Consider the following 16,429-nt stretch of genomic DNA (forward strand, 5'->3'; position numbering starts at 1 on the left):
AAAACAATGTTCTCCCTCTTTAGATTTCCCTCTATCATGGACTATCATTGTCTGCTCAAGAGAAGCAACACTACCCTTCCAGTTCTCTGCTGCTAGGAGGATATGAGAGCAGAATGAGTTAGCATGTTCTTTGATTTTCCTTCCCTCTCTGGAGGAAAATAAATTGCTTCTACTTCATCCCTTCCTCTGACAATTTGGCTGAAGCAGGCATCACTGTGGACAACTTTCTTTATACCACCAAACACTTTGAAAATAAAACATATGCAATGTAAATATAATTTAGCTAAAGTTACTGGAGGGCAGTAAAATGCAGCCTTGCTCACATTCCAAGAACAAATAAAGACAAGTTAGAAGTTACATGTAATTAAGTTTCTGAACTCTAACTATTTTTATCCTCTTCTCCTGAGTAAGGGCAGTTTTACCCAGAATGGAGTATAGACCAAAAAACAAGTTAAAAGGAATCTTCTATGTAATAATCATACTAAAATATTATGGTCCTTTAACTTATATAATTGTAGATGAGACTTTTCCAGTAATGGAATGGTCCTTGCTGACATTTGGCAACATTGGCCAGGTGGGCCAATTGCTGTTTATTCTGTGAAAGCAAGATTCTGAAATCAATATATCTCAAGCAATCTGTGTTGCCTGTTTCAGAGAGCTCTTGGAAATCTCTGTCTGCATGGTTGACATGGCAATAGCTTTATAGTCTTCCTCTCTGGGGCTACATTTGCAGTAACGGAGAATTGAACGCAAATCCCTCTGAAAGTTTTTATTGAGGAATCCATAAAAGATGGGGTTTGTACAGGTTGATAGCATCGCTGCCAGATGACATATGGAAAAAACCAGATTGTGATGGCAATTATTGATAACCTCATAGTTCCAATCAAAAACAGCATTGAAGATGTTGAGGGGTAGCCAGCAGACTGCAAATGCTACTACGATGGAGATGAGCATTATGTTGATTCTTCTGTTCTCATCTGCCCTGTATTTATTCTCTCTGATCTTGTCCATCATGTTTTTTCTCCTCCTTAGGCGTATATATATCTTTTGAAGACAAAACAAGATAATTTTTTCAGTTTATATTTAGACATTCAAGCTTGAGCTCATTTGTATTACAATTGTTGGCAATATTCGTTTCCAGAAATCAGCAATCACATTACATCTCCCCGATTATTCAGCTGGTTAATGAACTATAAGCTAAGCCAGACAGACCAGGAAATACTCAGCTTTAATCTCCAGTCTCTGCTGCCAGGGTGGCAGGTGTGCTACAATTGGCTTCAGTACCCTAGATTATGGAAGGAAATATCAGCCAGGTTTCCTGCTCCTGGTTGCTATCCAGTGACCTTTGCTGGAAGTTCTTGTGGCGGGATAAAATAGGATCAGGCTCAGCTATGATGGCCTTGTGTTTGAACAACCTGAGTAGGGTCACTGTCTACACTCACACATGAAGACTGGCCACTTGGACAAGGTGTTAAAGGGCACCTGGTCCCACTGGAGCCATACCCATCAAGGAATCAAGCCCTGCAAGAGAGACGCAGATAAGAGGAGATAACTGGTTGTAATAAAAGACAAAAACTTATAATATTCACAATTGCTACTCTTTCAGGCAATGCAAATACACAATGGGATGTTAACCATCAAATGCTTAATACGCTTCTCTAAAATGGATTTCTAATTTTAGCAGAGTTGTTAGCATTAACATATTTTAAAAGAAATGAGTTCAATAAAGGAGGTAAATTCAGTCTTTCGCCTGCCATTGTATAATTTCAGTGTGAACACCAATATCTATTAATGACACAGACCATAGAAACTATCAGCAAAAGAGAAACCCATGACTGAGTAAAACCATCCCAGGTAGTTCATAGTATCAATGTTATTAAGCCATGCCTGGCAATTCAAGCAATTAGATTGCATAACCAGAGACTTACTATCCTTCAACCAAATCATGTCCCAGAACTCAGAGCAATCAGATCACAATTAGGTAGCATCAGAGAGGTAAGACTCGTGTAAATCATTGAGCAACACCACAGGAGATCAACCAGTAGATTATATATATATTTTTAAACAAATACCTTGGAGTGATTTCAAGGCTGCAATCTCAGATTCAGGTGACAGTTAAAATAATTTAAATTCTCACTGTTTACCGTATCAATTAAACCATTTGATCAGATTACTGCCTTAGAAATATCCTCACACATCCTATTAGTCCATGTATTTTAAAATATTAATTACATAAAAAGGTATAATGGATAAATCAGTTGAAATTAGTAACCGTTAATTAAATTGGTACAGAAACTGGAACCCTCCTGTATATCTATTATCTATTAATTAAGTCTTGCAGTGAATTTTGAGCCCAGTATCCAAGAGTCCAGTATTACAATTAATGTGACATTGTTGCAGGAGGTGTGACCTGCTGCCAGCGACATTGCACACCATCCATCATGCTCGATGCTCTACTGACTGCAGCGGTTCAAGAGGGCGACTCACCACTACTTCTCCAGGGCAATTAGGGACGGGCAATAAATGCTGGCCTTGCCAGCGATGCCCAGATTCCCAAGACTGAAGTTTTAAAAAGTGACATTACCCAGAGGAAGGTCTATTGTCCACTGCTTGCTCCACGATTAGTCGCTCCCACAATCCCATTACCTGTCACCCTCTCCAGAACTTAATGTTGTTACGGCCAAAGGGATCAAGGGGTATGGAGAGAAAGCAGGAAAGGGGTACTGAGGTTGAATGGTCAGCCATTATCTTATTGAATGGTGGTGCAGGCTCGAAGGGCCAAATGGCCTACTCCTGCACCTATTTTCTATGTTTCTGTATGTCTCCTCCTATTTTTTAATTATTTAATTTATTTTCCTTTTTTAGATTCTTTTTCTGTGTGGGATAAGAATTCCTCTGATCTCTATATATAGCAACATTATATTGTATTCATCAAATCTAGATCTTCAGTGTTTCTAATGAAACCATAAAATATCCTTTTAGCGTGTGTTTATGATAGCATTAGAAATAAAAAACAGACGAAATCTTCACAAGCGCATTTATGAATTTGCTAACATTGACCAGAGGAATTTGTATCTCATTCCTTCTTTCCCATGACAGCATTTTCTCTTGTTTTCTCTTGCCACAACTGACTTATCTCGTTTTCTCTCTTCTACCATTTCATGCTGAAGGATGTTAGCACTGGGCAACTGAATATTTGTCATATTGCAAACAATCAGTGTCAGCATCAAGCAGTCAGGAACAGCAGGAGCTGGGCACAAAATAAAACCCAAATATATTTTGCATAAGATCTCTGAAGACTGTCATAAAATCTGTCTGGATTGAATTTGAAACTCATTTCAGGACAGTGTGCTATCCCACTGCACCACTCAGTTCCCCCTGATCTCCATTTTCATGGCTATCATTTCTCCTTCAGTTTCCTTCTGTTCCCTCTTCTCATGATTGCTCTCCTCCTCCCTCTTCTACACAGTCAGACTTGAGAACACTAACCAATTGTCAAGAGATCCAGTGATTTGGCAGCATTCTATTTCTCAACAGCCAATTCTGAATTGCTTTGTTCTACATTCCACACCTTCTACATAAGTCACTGTCTCACATTTAAATGTACTTAAATATGCAACTTATACATTGGGCCCAAAATTCATCGACAGACCACCCACTACCGCCCGCTTACCAGCAAAAAATACAAGTTTCGGCAAAAAACAGGTACATAACACCAACATACCGCTCGGCGGAAGATTCACCATTGACATACCGTCGAGCAGTATGCACACCGTCCGCCATGTAGAACCGCCCGCATACCACCTAAAAAGTGCAAGTTTCATGACATACCGCCGGCATACCACCGGAGCTGTATACCGTTTTGGAGAAGATGGTTTTACTCGATCTTAAGTGGGCGGGAATGGGCAGCAGTGTTCGGTGCTGCCATTTTGAAATCGGGAACAGTCAGCCATAGCAGCACCTCAGTATTTCAGAGGTGAACAGTGACTTTACAGTGGGAAAGGTATTTATAGTGGTACTGAGTACATTATTAAGATAGAAGGCATTTGAGTTAATATTTTTTTCATTGAAAAATCATTTGAGTTTATCTCAAGATATTTTAGGAGATTCTGGAGATTTAAAAAGAATGGGGCTTGTACTATCTCAGCCTGTATTGCTGACTACTTGTCTAATGCAGGATCCAGATGGGAGATGGTTTATTGAGTAGAATTATGAGGGTAATGGAGGAGGTTGCAGACTGATGAGAAGGGGGAAGCCTTATCTCCAAAGGATTTTCAGGAAAAAGTGCTCATAGAAAATAGAAAACATAGAAAATAGGTGCAGGAGCAGGCCATTCAGCCCTTCGAGCCTGCACCACATACTTGGACCTGACCGATCGACAGTGTGTTCGAAGGCTGCGCTTCCAAAAAGAGGTGTTCAATGAGATTTGCCAGCTCATTAAGGCAGCCATCTGAAGCCCAGTACCACCAACATTATTGCACTCTCTGTCGAGGTGAAGGTGACTGCGGCACTTTCCTTTTATGCATGCAGCTCTTTTCAGGCATCAGCTGGGGACATGCTGCATTTCTCAGCACGCTACTCGTCGCTGCATTTGACAGGTAACCGAAGCACTGTATGCACACCGGATAGAATTTATAAACTTCCCACTGACCAGGGAGGCACAGAGTGAGAGGGCTTTGGGTTTTGCATGAATCTCCAGCTTCCCCATGGTGCAGGGTGCTGTTGACTGTACCCACATTGCCCTGCGAGCACCTACCAGGAGATGGAGGTGTACCGAAACTGTAAGCGATTCCACTCCCTCAACTTGCAGCTCGTATGCGACCATACGCAGCGCATAATGGCAGTGAATGCCTACTTTCCTGGGAGCATCCATGATGCGCACATCTTGGGTGAGAGCACTGTGTCTGACCTGTTGAAGTCTGAGCCACAAGGTAAATGCTGGATGCTGGGGGAGAAAGGGTACGGCCTCGCCATTTGGTTCAACCCCCTTGTGGAACCCTCAGACAGAAGCAGAGCAACGATATAATAAGAGCCATATAGCCACACATAATATGATCAAAAAGACAATTGGAGTGCTGAAGCAGCGCTTTCGATGCTTGGACCACTCGGGAGACAGACTGCAATACCACCCTGAGCAGGTTGCTCAGTTCACAGTGGTGTGCTGCATGTTGCATAATTTAGCAATCATGTGGGGACAGGAATTGCCACAGGGACCACCTGAGGAGAAAGTGCAGAAGACGGAGGAGGAAGAAGAGTAAAAAGAGAGGGAGGAAGATGAGGAGGAGCTTCCAGATGAACCCATGGCACCACCGCGCCCCCCCCCCCCCAACACCACAATGGAGGGCATGCGAATGTATGCCACTGCAAAATTTTACGTCAGCAGCTCATAAATGAACGCTTTACTGGGGAGTTCCAGAACCAGGGGTCACAGTCTAAGAATAAGGGGTAAGCCATTTAGGACCGAGATGAGTTGAAACTTATCCTCTACCACAGAAAGATGTTGAGGCCAGTTCGTTAGATATATTCAAAAGGGAGTTAGATATGGCCCTTACGGCCAAAGGGATCAAGGGGTATGGAGAGAAAGCAGGAAAAGGGTACTGAGGTTGAATGATCAGCCATGATCTTATTGAATGGCAGTGCAGGATTGAAGGGCCGAATGGCCTGTTTCTATGAATGTGGAGAGCTGCGTGTCATCTTTTCCTGCACACACTGTGTGGAACCCTGATGACTGTTACCCCAAAAGTTTGACACTGTACAAGAGTGCTTAAATTCAATTGAAATGTTTATGTAAAAATGTAAAAAATATAGAACAATTGTAAAACTTTGTAAAACTTTTAACTATAACTTTGAACAACTGTAACAACTTTAATAACTTGAAATAAACCTTTAAAAATCAAACTTCAACTATTTTAAGTTAACAATGAACAATTGATTACAACAAAGCACCTTTTACTGTCCTTGACCTTGACCGTATACTCCCCCACCTTTGGACTCACCCCCCCTTTCCTACTCCACTACCCCTGAGCCTGGACCTCCCTGTGGTGGTAACAAGCTGGCATGCAGCAATGCACCCCAGTGCTGTTGCTGTCGTTGGTGGGTGAGACATTGCTAGTGCAATGAATGGGCCTCAGGAGAAGCTTGTGATCCAGAAGGCATGGCTTCATGGCTGGAAGCTGCTGGGTCTCCCTACCATCAGGTACAATGGCACGGGGGGATTCTGCGCCATATACCGATCCCATCGATTGCCACATAGCATTGATGGAGTCGGCGGTTTGCGCCACCGCGGTCATCAAACGCGACATATCCTCCTACTGTCGTTCTGATACTGCTGCGATGTTTCCGCCTATCGTAGCCATGGCATTGAGCAGCTCTCGACTTATGTCGACACTGGTCTGTGACAGAAGCACCATGTCCTGGTGCGCGCCTATCTGTCTTGCAGCAGCGGACCTTTGGTGCACCAACCTCCGTCGCTGCGGCAAAAGCGCTGCAACGCTGGGGCCCGTAGAATCCGAAGGGGAATCCACTGAATATAGTCGGTGATGGAAGATGTTCCAGCTGGCCCAGATGTAACTGTTATCTTCTCCTCCGTCACCACCTCCACCTCCACCTCCACTGGCTCCAGAATGAGCTGCTCTTCCTCTTGCTTTTCCTCTTCATCTTTATCATCTCTGCCAGGGGCGAAGTCGGGAGAGGGCTGGGTGCTGCCAGAGGTGGAGGCAGTGGGTCTGTCGTCTGGTCGCTCTGCGGAGGTCTGGTCTGAATACTCCGAGTCTGCAAGTACAAACCAACATATAAAAGTGCTTGGCACCAGGGGAGGGGTCAGGGTTACATGAGTACATGAATACAGTGACGTAGTGCAGTCTTACTTAAATGTCTATCACTGCTGCATTACTGCATTACAAATCGCAGACAGACAATACATATATACATATACATATGCATTGCGTTACATGCCTCCAACATTGCAGTACATCACATGAGCTCAACGTTACAGTGCAATAAATTTACATTACATTACATGAGGCCAACATTACAGTTACAGTTACATTACATGACATTACACGACCGCAACACAGACCGGGGATTGTATTGAACTGACCATCCTGTGTAGGTCGGTCAACTCCAACGCTGGTGGTGGCACGGTTGCTATCCCCGACCAGCGACAGGGCATGGATCTCAATCTCCATCAAAGGTTCATGCGTGGGGCTCCTCCCCCTGTATGCTGCTGATCGGCTGCTATTGCTGATGTCTTCTTCTGCAGAAAGTAAAGTAAACAAAAGTAAAAATCTTCAGTCCATTTAACATCGCACATACACAGGTTCACACACACATACACACACACACACACATACACACACATCAAAACACTGGGTTGATCCTCTTGTCATTGCCTGACAGCACAAATACATGGCCGTAATCTTGGGATAAATAACATCATCCATGTGACACAGAACCTACATTTACATGGTACATGGCACATGGGGATGCATAAATAAAATAATTACTTACTCTTGCTACCCTCACCAGGTCGTTCCACCTCTTACGACAATTTTCTCCAGTGCATACCATTGTACTTGTGGAGGCGACAACTTCCCCGATCTCGTCCCATATTTTGTTGTACTCCTTTGAGGGGGAGGGGGCTTTCCACGACCACCCTTCGTTAAGTCAGAGTATTTCTTCGTGATGTTTGCCAGCAGGGCAGGTAGCTCCGTTTCGTTGAAGGCGGGCGCCCTCAACCTCCTGTCCTTCTCGATATTCCTGCACTGAGACTTCTTTTTCAGCATTTCCATTATAGTTATATTTATTATATTTATTATATGATTTTTTATTTATAAAATATGTATTGTTATTGATATTGCATTATTATTAGTTATTAATATTATTTGACTCTGGAATCTCTGATGAAAACAACTGACCCTCGAATACATTGCTGCTCCTTCTCACTCTCTCTCTCCCTCAACTCCAATTCTCTGTGCATGCGCAGGTAACCCCTGACCCCCGAAATCGCAAGGAAAAAGCATCAGTGAAAAAACAGCAAAAAAAAAATTTGCGCATGCGCAGTGCAATGCCGCACCGTCCTTCGACAAGAAAGTCGATCTTGATCGACTATAATGCTGCATATCGCCCGCTGCATACTGCTCGTATACCATCGATAATTTTTTCACCAAACTAGCAGTCTTCGGTTTCGCCGGTATTCTGGCAGTTTTAAACGACGCACCGCCAGAAAACTGCCGAGAAATGGGCGGACCTTACATCCTGATTAATTTAGGGCCCATTGAGTTTTAGAAAATATGATTTATTTTAACTCAATAGCAAATTTTGAAAACATTGCAAAAATATCAATATTTTTCTTATTCACTTCACTCAAAATATCTTGTTTACATAACATTACTTAATTCTTGCTACAAGTTCCCGTGAGACATAGCTTTGTCATGCTTTAGCAATCTGAAATATTACTTGCTGGTGTAAAAGCAAAGATCTTAATTGTTGAAACCCACGCTAAAGCTAGAGTGAAATAACAAAGTGCCAGCTCCCTATCAGCTTTCATTTTCAGTCAGTGCAATACATAAAGACAGGCAGAGAGGAGTTTAACTGCAGCCAGAAAGAAATAGTAATATAAAAAATGTATTTAACAATTTGTTTCACAAATAGATGGTCATCTCATCCTTTCTGATTTTATAATGTGTAAATACTGGAGAATTGGGAGTTACCTCAACCCCACCACAAGGACAAGGATATTGATACTGAATATACTTTGAATTGTACTCCTTTCCATAATTTAAATGCACTCCAATAAACTATTACACATAGAGATGGAATTAATTCTGAAATATTCCTCTTCACTGAGAACTTTGTGGCTCTGGTTGAATAACAATGAAAAGATGAAAGTAAACTAAAAAATTACCATAACATTTACCTAAAATAGGCATGCAAACACTAATGAAATGCATAACTGAAAACTGATTAGTATTTCATATGCTCCATATTAGCTATTTTGCTCTTGGGTATAATTTGACCACTTGCTAAAACGGAAAACACTATGGGGGATAAATTAAAAACTTAGAATCCTACAGTAGAGGCCATTTGGACCATCATGCCTATGCTGGCTAGTCTTTGAAAGAGCTATACAATTAGTCCCACTCCCCTGCTTTTTGCCTATAACCCCAACATTTTCACCCCTTGAAGTATTCATCCCATTACATTTTGAAAATTACTAATGAATCTGCTTCCATTACCCTTTCAGGCAGTGCATTCCAGACCATAATAACTCGCTGTGTAAAAAAATTCTCCTCATATCACCTCACGCCCTTTTAACAATTACCTTAAATCTGTGTCCTCTGGTTACCGACCCTTTTGCCAGTAGAAGCAATTTCTCCTTATTTACTATCATAACCCTTCATGATTTTGAACATTTCTATTAAATCTCCGATTAACCTTCTCAACTCTAAGGAGAACAACCCCAGCTTCTCTAATCTCATAACTGAAATCCTTTAATGTTGGCACTATTCTAATAAATATCTTATGCACGCTCTCCAAGGCCTTGACATCCTTCCTAAATTTAAGAAAGGAATTAGACAGAAAGTAGGAAACTATAGACTAGTTAGCCTAACATCTGTCATTGGGAAAATGCTGGAGTCCATTATTAAGGAAGTCATAGCAGGACATTTCGAAAATCATGATACAGTCAAGCAGAATCAGCATGGTTTTATGAAAGGGAAATCGTGTTTGAAACTTTTTCTGGAGTTCTTTGAGGATGCAACGAGCAGGGTGGATAAAGGGGAACCAGTAGATGTAGTGTATTTGGATTTCCAGAAGGCATTCGCGAAGGTGCCTTATAAGAGGTTACTGCACAAGATAAGAGCTCACAGGGTTGGGGGTAATATATTAGCATGGATAGAGGATTGGCTAACTAACAGAAAACAGAAAGTCAGGTTAAATGGGTCATTTTCCGGTTGGCAAACTGTAACTAGTGGGGTGCCACAGGGATCAGTGCTGGGGCCTCAACTATTTACAATCTATATTAATGACTTGGTGATAGGACCAAGTGTAATGTAGCCAAATTTGCTGATGATACAAAGGTAGGTGGGAAAGCAAGTTGTGAAGAGGACACATAGACTCTGCAAAAATTTGGAAGTTGGAGGAAGAATAAAAAAGTAAATTATTATTTAAATGAAGAGAGATTACAAAATGCTGCAGTACAGAGGGATCTGGGGGTCCTTGTACATGAAACACAAAAAGTGAACATGCAGGTACAGCAAGTAATTAGGGAAGCAAATGGAATGTTAGCTTTTATTGCAAGGGGGACGGAGTATAAAAGTAGGGAAGTCTTGCTGCAACTGTACAGGGCATTGGTGAGACCACACCTAGAGTACTACGTACAGTTTTGGGCTTCTTATTTAAGGAGGGATTTACTTGCAGTGGAGGTAGTTCAGAGAAGGTTCACTAGGTTGATTCCGGAGATGAAGGGGTTGTTTTATAAGAAAGGTTGAGCAGATTGGGCCTATACTCATTGGAGTTTAGGAAAATGAGAGGTGATCTTATTGAAACATAAGATTCTGAGGGGGTAACAACTGCAACTTAAAAGCATATAAACAGTAATGCCATATTGCCACCCCACTGTCTCAAATCATGAGACAATCAGACAAGGTTCGATACTGGTTTTGAATTCTATTCCTGTAGAAATGAACCCCATTGCTTTATTTGCATGTTTATGGCCTTTTTTAAAGCTGTGTTGCTACTTTTAATGATTTGTGAATCTATACCCCAGATCCCTTTGCACCTCCTATTTTTCAAGGAGTAGGTAGCCTCCTTATTCCTCTTACCAAACTGCACCACCTCACACTATCTATATTGACATTCATTTGTCATTTACATACCCATTCTACAAGTTTGTTTATGGTAGAATTAATTAAAAGCTTTTAGTTCGTCATGTACAAACTGTATTTAAAAAAAAACTACCTGTCAGAAATAACTCGGATATAAAAGTACTGCATAATAATGCATTAACACTTCAGAAACATCACTCAGTTACACAGTTATGCATCGAATAACAATCCGAAAACCCAAGGTGAGCTGAAAGAGGCATATCTATTAGTGCAATTAGTGCTAATGTTAAAGTTTTCAATGTATTAGCCCATCTCTCATGTCACTATAGCAATGGCTGCACAAGCAGCAGGAGCAGCGGCTTTTCCTATGGTGCTGACATGCTGGACGTCCACATAAATAAATAGAATATTAATCACAATTCAACCAGACAACCAACAAATATAAAGTGCTGTAGTCTTTAGTTCCCAGTATAAAAAGAATTTTCAACTTCAATCACTTCCATTAATAAACATTGTCTTTTTGAACCAGCACACCCTCCATGTAACATGTCAGAAATGCAGCACAAGTGCAGAAAAACACGTACACAATTTGCATCACCAAATTAAAAACTAAAAGCAGGAAAAACTATGATTTAACAGAAATAAACATTCATCTTTCTTCCAGGACAGGAGAACCAATCAGACTGACTTGGAAATGTTTACTAATATGGCGACGTAAAGATGTTAATTTACAAATTTCGCTCCTAATATTTTTTTCTCAAACATTCTCCACAATATTAATCCCGACTCATTACGAAATGTGTTGAATGATTTTAGGTACTTTGCAATTAAATAGCGGGGAAATAAACATCATTGTACTCTCAATTTTCTATCTCCTATTTCAAACATTTATACCAAATCAAAATTGTATATTATCAGTTTAATCAAAGTATTCTCTGTGTTTTTCTCAATAAACAAATAGTAGTTTCTTCTATAGTAGCTTCCTGCAATTTTTATACATTATTACACAATTCTTGTTACTAGTGAGACTCCACTAAATGTTTAAGCGGAAATCTATATTTACATTATTCCTGGGGCTTGTTCGTACTATAGAACGGTAGACATGAAAATGGTTTGTGTTTTTCCCCTTTTTTGGTTCTCTTCTTAAATGTCTTAATGTTTTTTTAAATCAATAAAAATAACATGTAACTCCTACAAATCTTCCCCTGCCCCGAACCCCCTCCTCAACAGCATGGTTGTGTAAAGCTACTCACTTCCGTTGATCATTCAAAATCAAATATTGAGAAATTTCAATTTTAAAATGTTTAAGCAATTCAGAGCCTCTTTGAAAGCATTTGGACTTCAAGACCTGGTTGAAACTTGTTTAGATGAGGGAAAATTGAATTTTGCTAGTTTCTTCCAATGTCAAAATTTAGGAGGGGCGGACAAGTGTTTTTAACACTTGTTTTTTCAGAAAAGTTAATTAAAAACCTTTAAATTCTTTCAAGTCTCGTTGCAGCTTTGACAGAAGAAGTTGCTCCAGGTTTCTTTTTCCCACTTCAATGCTGTCATTAAACCTACAACAAAACAAATAATAAAATAGACTCTAATTCCAAATAGAGCTCAAATGAGAAAGTGAATAAAGTGGTAAGAAGGCAGTGAGGTTATCTATCCCCAGCCTTGGCGATAAGTTGTGATCAGTTTTGGAGAAGTTGTTTCCTCTTTTCCTGCTGCCATTCCCTCCGCCTCTCACTCAGGTACAAACGGGGGCACAAACTTTTTCCCCTCTGTTGTGAATGGAGAAAGAGTCAGACTGAACACTGAGTTCAAAGTAAAGTGTGACCTTAGTCTTTTATTGCAGATCTCCAGAGTGCCTCTCCAACCTGTGAAGCCTCCTTAAATAGCTGTATTCCCAAGGGATTATGGGATCCCTTGGGACTCCAGAGGATGAGCCCTCTGGTGGCTGTACGGAGTAAATACAAGAATACATACATAACTTCACTCCCTCCCAAAGTCAATAGTGTAACTATTACCAATGTGAGTCGATCTGGGGCCCTTCTTGCCCTGGTTGATCATCTTGGTGTGAAAGCTGGTGTTCTTGAATCATTTGTTGGGCCCTTGCTGGGCTGCTGTGCAGCTGGCTTTGCTGGGCTGCCTGGTGTGTTGGGCCCTGCTGGGCTGCTGTGGATGATGGGTTCTGCTTCGTGGTCAGCCGGTTGTCATTGGTGTGTATGTTGGGGGATCAACAAAGGTAGGGTCCAAGGTGGGTTGCTCAGGATAGTCCATGAATCTGAGTTTGATTTGGTCCAAGTGTTTCCGGTGAATGAGTCCATTTGAACATTTGACCCGAAACACCCTGCTCCCCTCTTTGGCCACGACAATGCCGGGAAGTCATTTGGGACCTTGTCCATAATTTAATACGGATATTAAATGGGGCAGATGTTTGATCCCGTTACGGGTCACGAATTCTTTGAACATGGCCCGTTGTCGCTCACCAGTACATCAGGTAGGCCGTGTGTGGCAAACATGGCCCGCAGGCTTTCAGTAATGGACGTGTTGCTGACATTATCTCACATTCAATCCACTTGGAGTACGCATCTATAACCACAAGGAACATTTTACCCAAGAACGGGCCTGCATAGTCGACATGTACCCTAGACCACGGTTTGGAGGGCCAAGACCATAAACTTAATGGCGCCTCCCTGGGTACATTGCTTATCTGCGAGCATGTATTACATCTGTGAACGCAGGACTCTAAGTCCGCATCGATACCGGGCCACCACATGTGGGATCTGGCTATTGCTTTTATCATTACGATGCCTGGGTGGATACTGTGGAGGTCATTGATGAAGGTGTCTCTGCCCTTCTTGGGGACCACTAGTCAATTGCCCCACAGAAGGCAGTCTGCCTGTATAGACATTTCATCTTTGCGCCGCTGGAAAGGCTTTATCTCTTCCTGCATTTCAACTGCGACAACTGGGACCAGCTCCCGTGAAGCACACAGCTTTTGACTAGAAATAATAAGGGGTCCTGGCTTGTCCAGGTTTTGATCTGCCGAGCAGTAATGCTCACTCTCAAATGCTTCCATAACCATGGCTAGATCTGTGGGCTGCGCCATTTCCACCCCCGTGGTGGGCAATGGCAGCCTACTGAGAGCATCGGCGCAGTTTTCTGTGCCTGGCCTGTGGCGGGTGGTGTAGTTGTATGCGGACAACGTGAGCGCCTATCTCTGGATGTGGGCCGATGCGTTGGTATTTATCCCTTTACTCTCGGAGAACAGGGATATAAGTGGCTTATGGTCAGTTTTCAATTCGAATTTTAGCCCAAACAAGTGTTGATGCATTTTCTTTGCCCCATAGACTCACGCTAACGCTTCTTTCTCAATCATGCTGTAGGCTCTCTCAGCCTTAGACAGACTCCTGGATGCAGAAGCAACCGGTTGCAGTTTCCCAAAATCATTAGCTTGTTGCAATACATACCCGACGCCATATGATGACGCATCACATGCTAGTACCAAACACTTACATGGATCATACAACACAAGCAATTTGTTTGAGCATTACAATTTTCTCGCTTTTACAAACCCATTTGCCCCCTTTTTGTAGTAAGAGATGCAGTGGTTCTAACAGTGTGCTGAGACCCGGTAAGAAGTTACCAAAGTAGTTCAAGAGTCCCAGAAACCACAGCAGCTTCGTCACGTTCTGCGGCCTCAAAGCGTTCCTGATTGCCTCCGTCTTCACGTTGGTGGGCCTGATGCTGTCCGCTGCAATCCTCCTTCCCAGGAACTCCACTTCAGGCGCCAGGAAAACGCATTTCGAGCGTTTTAACCTGAGCCCCATGCGGTTGAGTCGACTAAGAACCTCCTCCAGGTTCTGCAGGTGCTCGACTGTGTTACGACCTGTGACCAAGATGTCATCCTGGAAGACCACGGTGTGCGGGACAGACTTCAGTAAGCTTTCCATGTTCCTCTGGAATATCACCGCCGCCGATCGGATTCGAAACGGGCATCCGTTATAAACAAAAAGACCTTTGTGCGTGTTGATGCAGGTGAGGGCCTTCGATGATTCCTCCAGTTCCTGCATCATGTAGGTTGAAGTCAGATCCAACTTCGTGAACATCTTTCCTCCAGCCAGCATTGCAAAGAGGTCGTCGGCCTTTGGTAGTGGGTATTGGTCCTGCAGGGAAAAACGATTGACAGTTACTTTGTAATTGCCACAGATTCTGATTGGGATGGGATGATAGGACTGGCCCACTTGTTGAACTTGACTTGAGAAATTATGCCCTCTCTTTGTAGCCGGTCGAGCTCGATCTCTACCCTTTCTCTCATCATGTACAGTACTGTTCTCGTCTTGTGATGGATGGGTCGCGCCCCCAGAATTAGATGGATCTGCACTTTTGCTCCTTGGCATTTCCCGATGCCTGGTACGAACTGCGAAGGAAATTTGTTTAAGACCTGGGCACATGAAGTGTCGTCAGTGGGCGATAGCGTTCGGACGTCGTCCCAGTTCCAGCGTATCTTTCCCAGCCAGCTCCTGCCGAGCAGTGTGGGACCATTGCCCGGTACCAGCCAGAGTGGTAGCTTGTGCACCACTCCATTGTAAGAGATCTTTATAGTAGCACTGCCGATTACAGGAATCAGTTCTTTCGTGTAAGTTCTTAGTTTCGTGTGAACTGGAGTTAAGACTGGCCTTGAGGCCTTGTTGCATCACAACCTTTTGAAAGTCTTTTTGCCCATGATGGACTGGCTCGCGCCCGTGTCCAGCTCCATTGACACCGGGAGTTCATTTAGTTCAACATTCAGCATTATCGGGGGACAATTCATGGTGAATGTGTGCACCCCATTACCTCTGACTCCTCGGCCTGAGGCTCTGGTTCGTCGTGATCCTCCGTGGATCTATCCCCCTCTGTAACATGGTGGTTTGCAGGTTTAACTAGCTTTGCAGCTCGCCTGCACACTCGTTGGAGGTGTCCCATTGTTCCACAGCCCTTGCAAACGTGCTCTTTGGATCGGCATGAATGGAAACGATGATCACTCCCGCAGCGCCAACAAGGTGTTAATGGCCTTGCATTCATCACCCTAGATGGTGAACTCTGAGACATCTGTGGATGTGTAGCTGCAGGTATGTGTGACCTGCCCTGTATGTTATGATTTGAAAACAACATCACTTTGTTCACAGTACTTGTAGCAGCACTTGTGTGCTGAGAGATTTGTTTCGTATTGTCACTGGTGGCAATGAATGCCTGGGCTATCGCTATGGCCTTACTCAAGGTTGGGGTTTCTACAGTCAAAAGTTTGCGAAGTATGGTTTCGTGGCCAATGCCAAGTATGAAAAAGTCTCTGAGCATGTGCTCCAAATGGCCTTCAAATTCGCAATGTCCTGCAAGGCGTCTTAGCTCAGCAACATAACTCGCCACTTCCTGGCCTTCAGACCTGTTGTAGATGTAGAACCGGTACCTCGCCATCAGAACGCTTTCCTTCGGGTTCAAATGCTCTCGGACCAGTGTGCACAAATCGTCGGACGATTTCTCCGTGGGTTTTGCTGGAGTGAGCAGATTCTTCATGAGGCCATACGTTGGTACCCCACAGATGGTGAGGAGGATCGCCCTTCGTTTGGCAACGCTCT

The 16,429-nt window shown here is 42.8% G+C and overlaps 1 protein-coding gene across 1 annotated transcript in view; it reads right to left on the reverse strand.

The window, feature by feature from the left end:
- Positions 1 to 627: 627 nt before the first annotated feature.
- npy1r (neuropeptide Y receptor Y1) overlaps positions 628 to 16,429 on the reverse strand; it is a 30,891-nt gene continuing 15,089 nt past the window's right edge. Inside the window, exon 2 of the mRNA XM_070865141.1 lies at positions 628 to 1,044. Coding sequence (XP_070721242.1) covers positions 628 to 1,044 — 417 coding nt within the window. The remainder of the gene's footprint in view (positions 1,045 to 16,429) is intronic.

The sequence above is a fragment of the Pristiophorus japonicus genome, chromosome 2 (genome assembly GCF_044704955.1).
Source record: "Pristiophorus japonicus isolate sPriJap1 chromosome 2, sPriJap1.hap1, whole genome shotgun sequence".
In the NCBI taxonomy this organism is placed as follows: Eukaryota; Metazoa; Chordata; class Chondrichthyes; family Pristiophoridae; genus Pristiophorus; species Pristiophorus japonicus.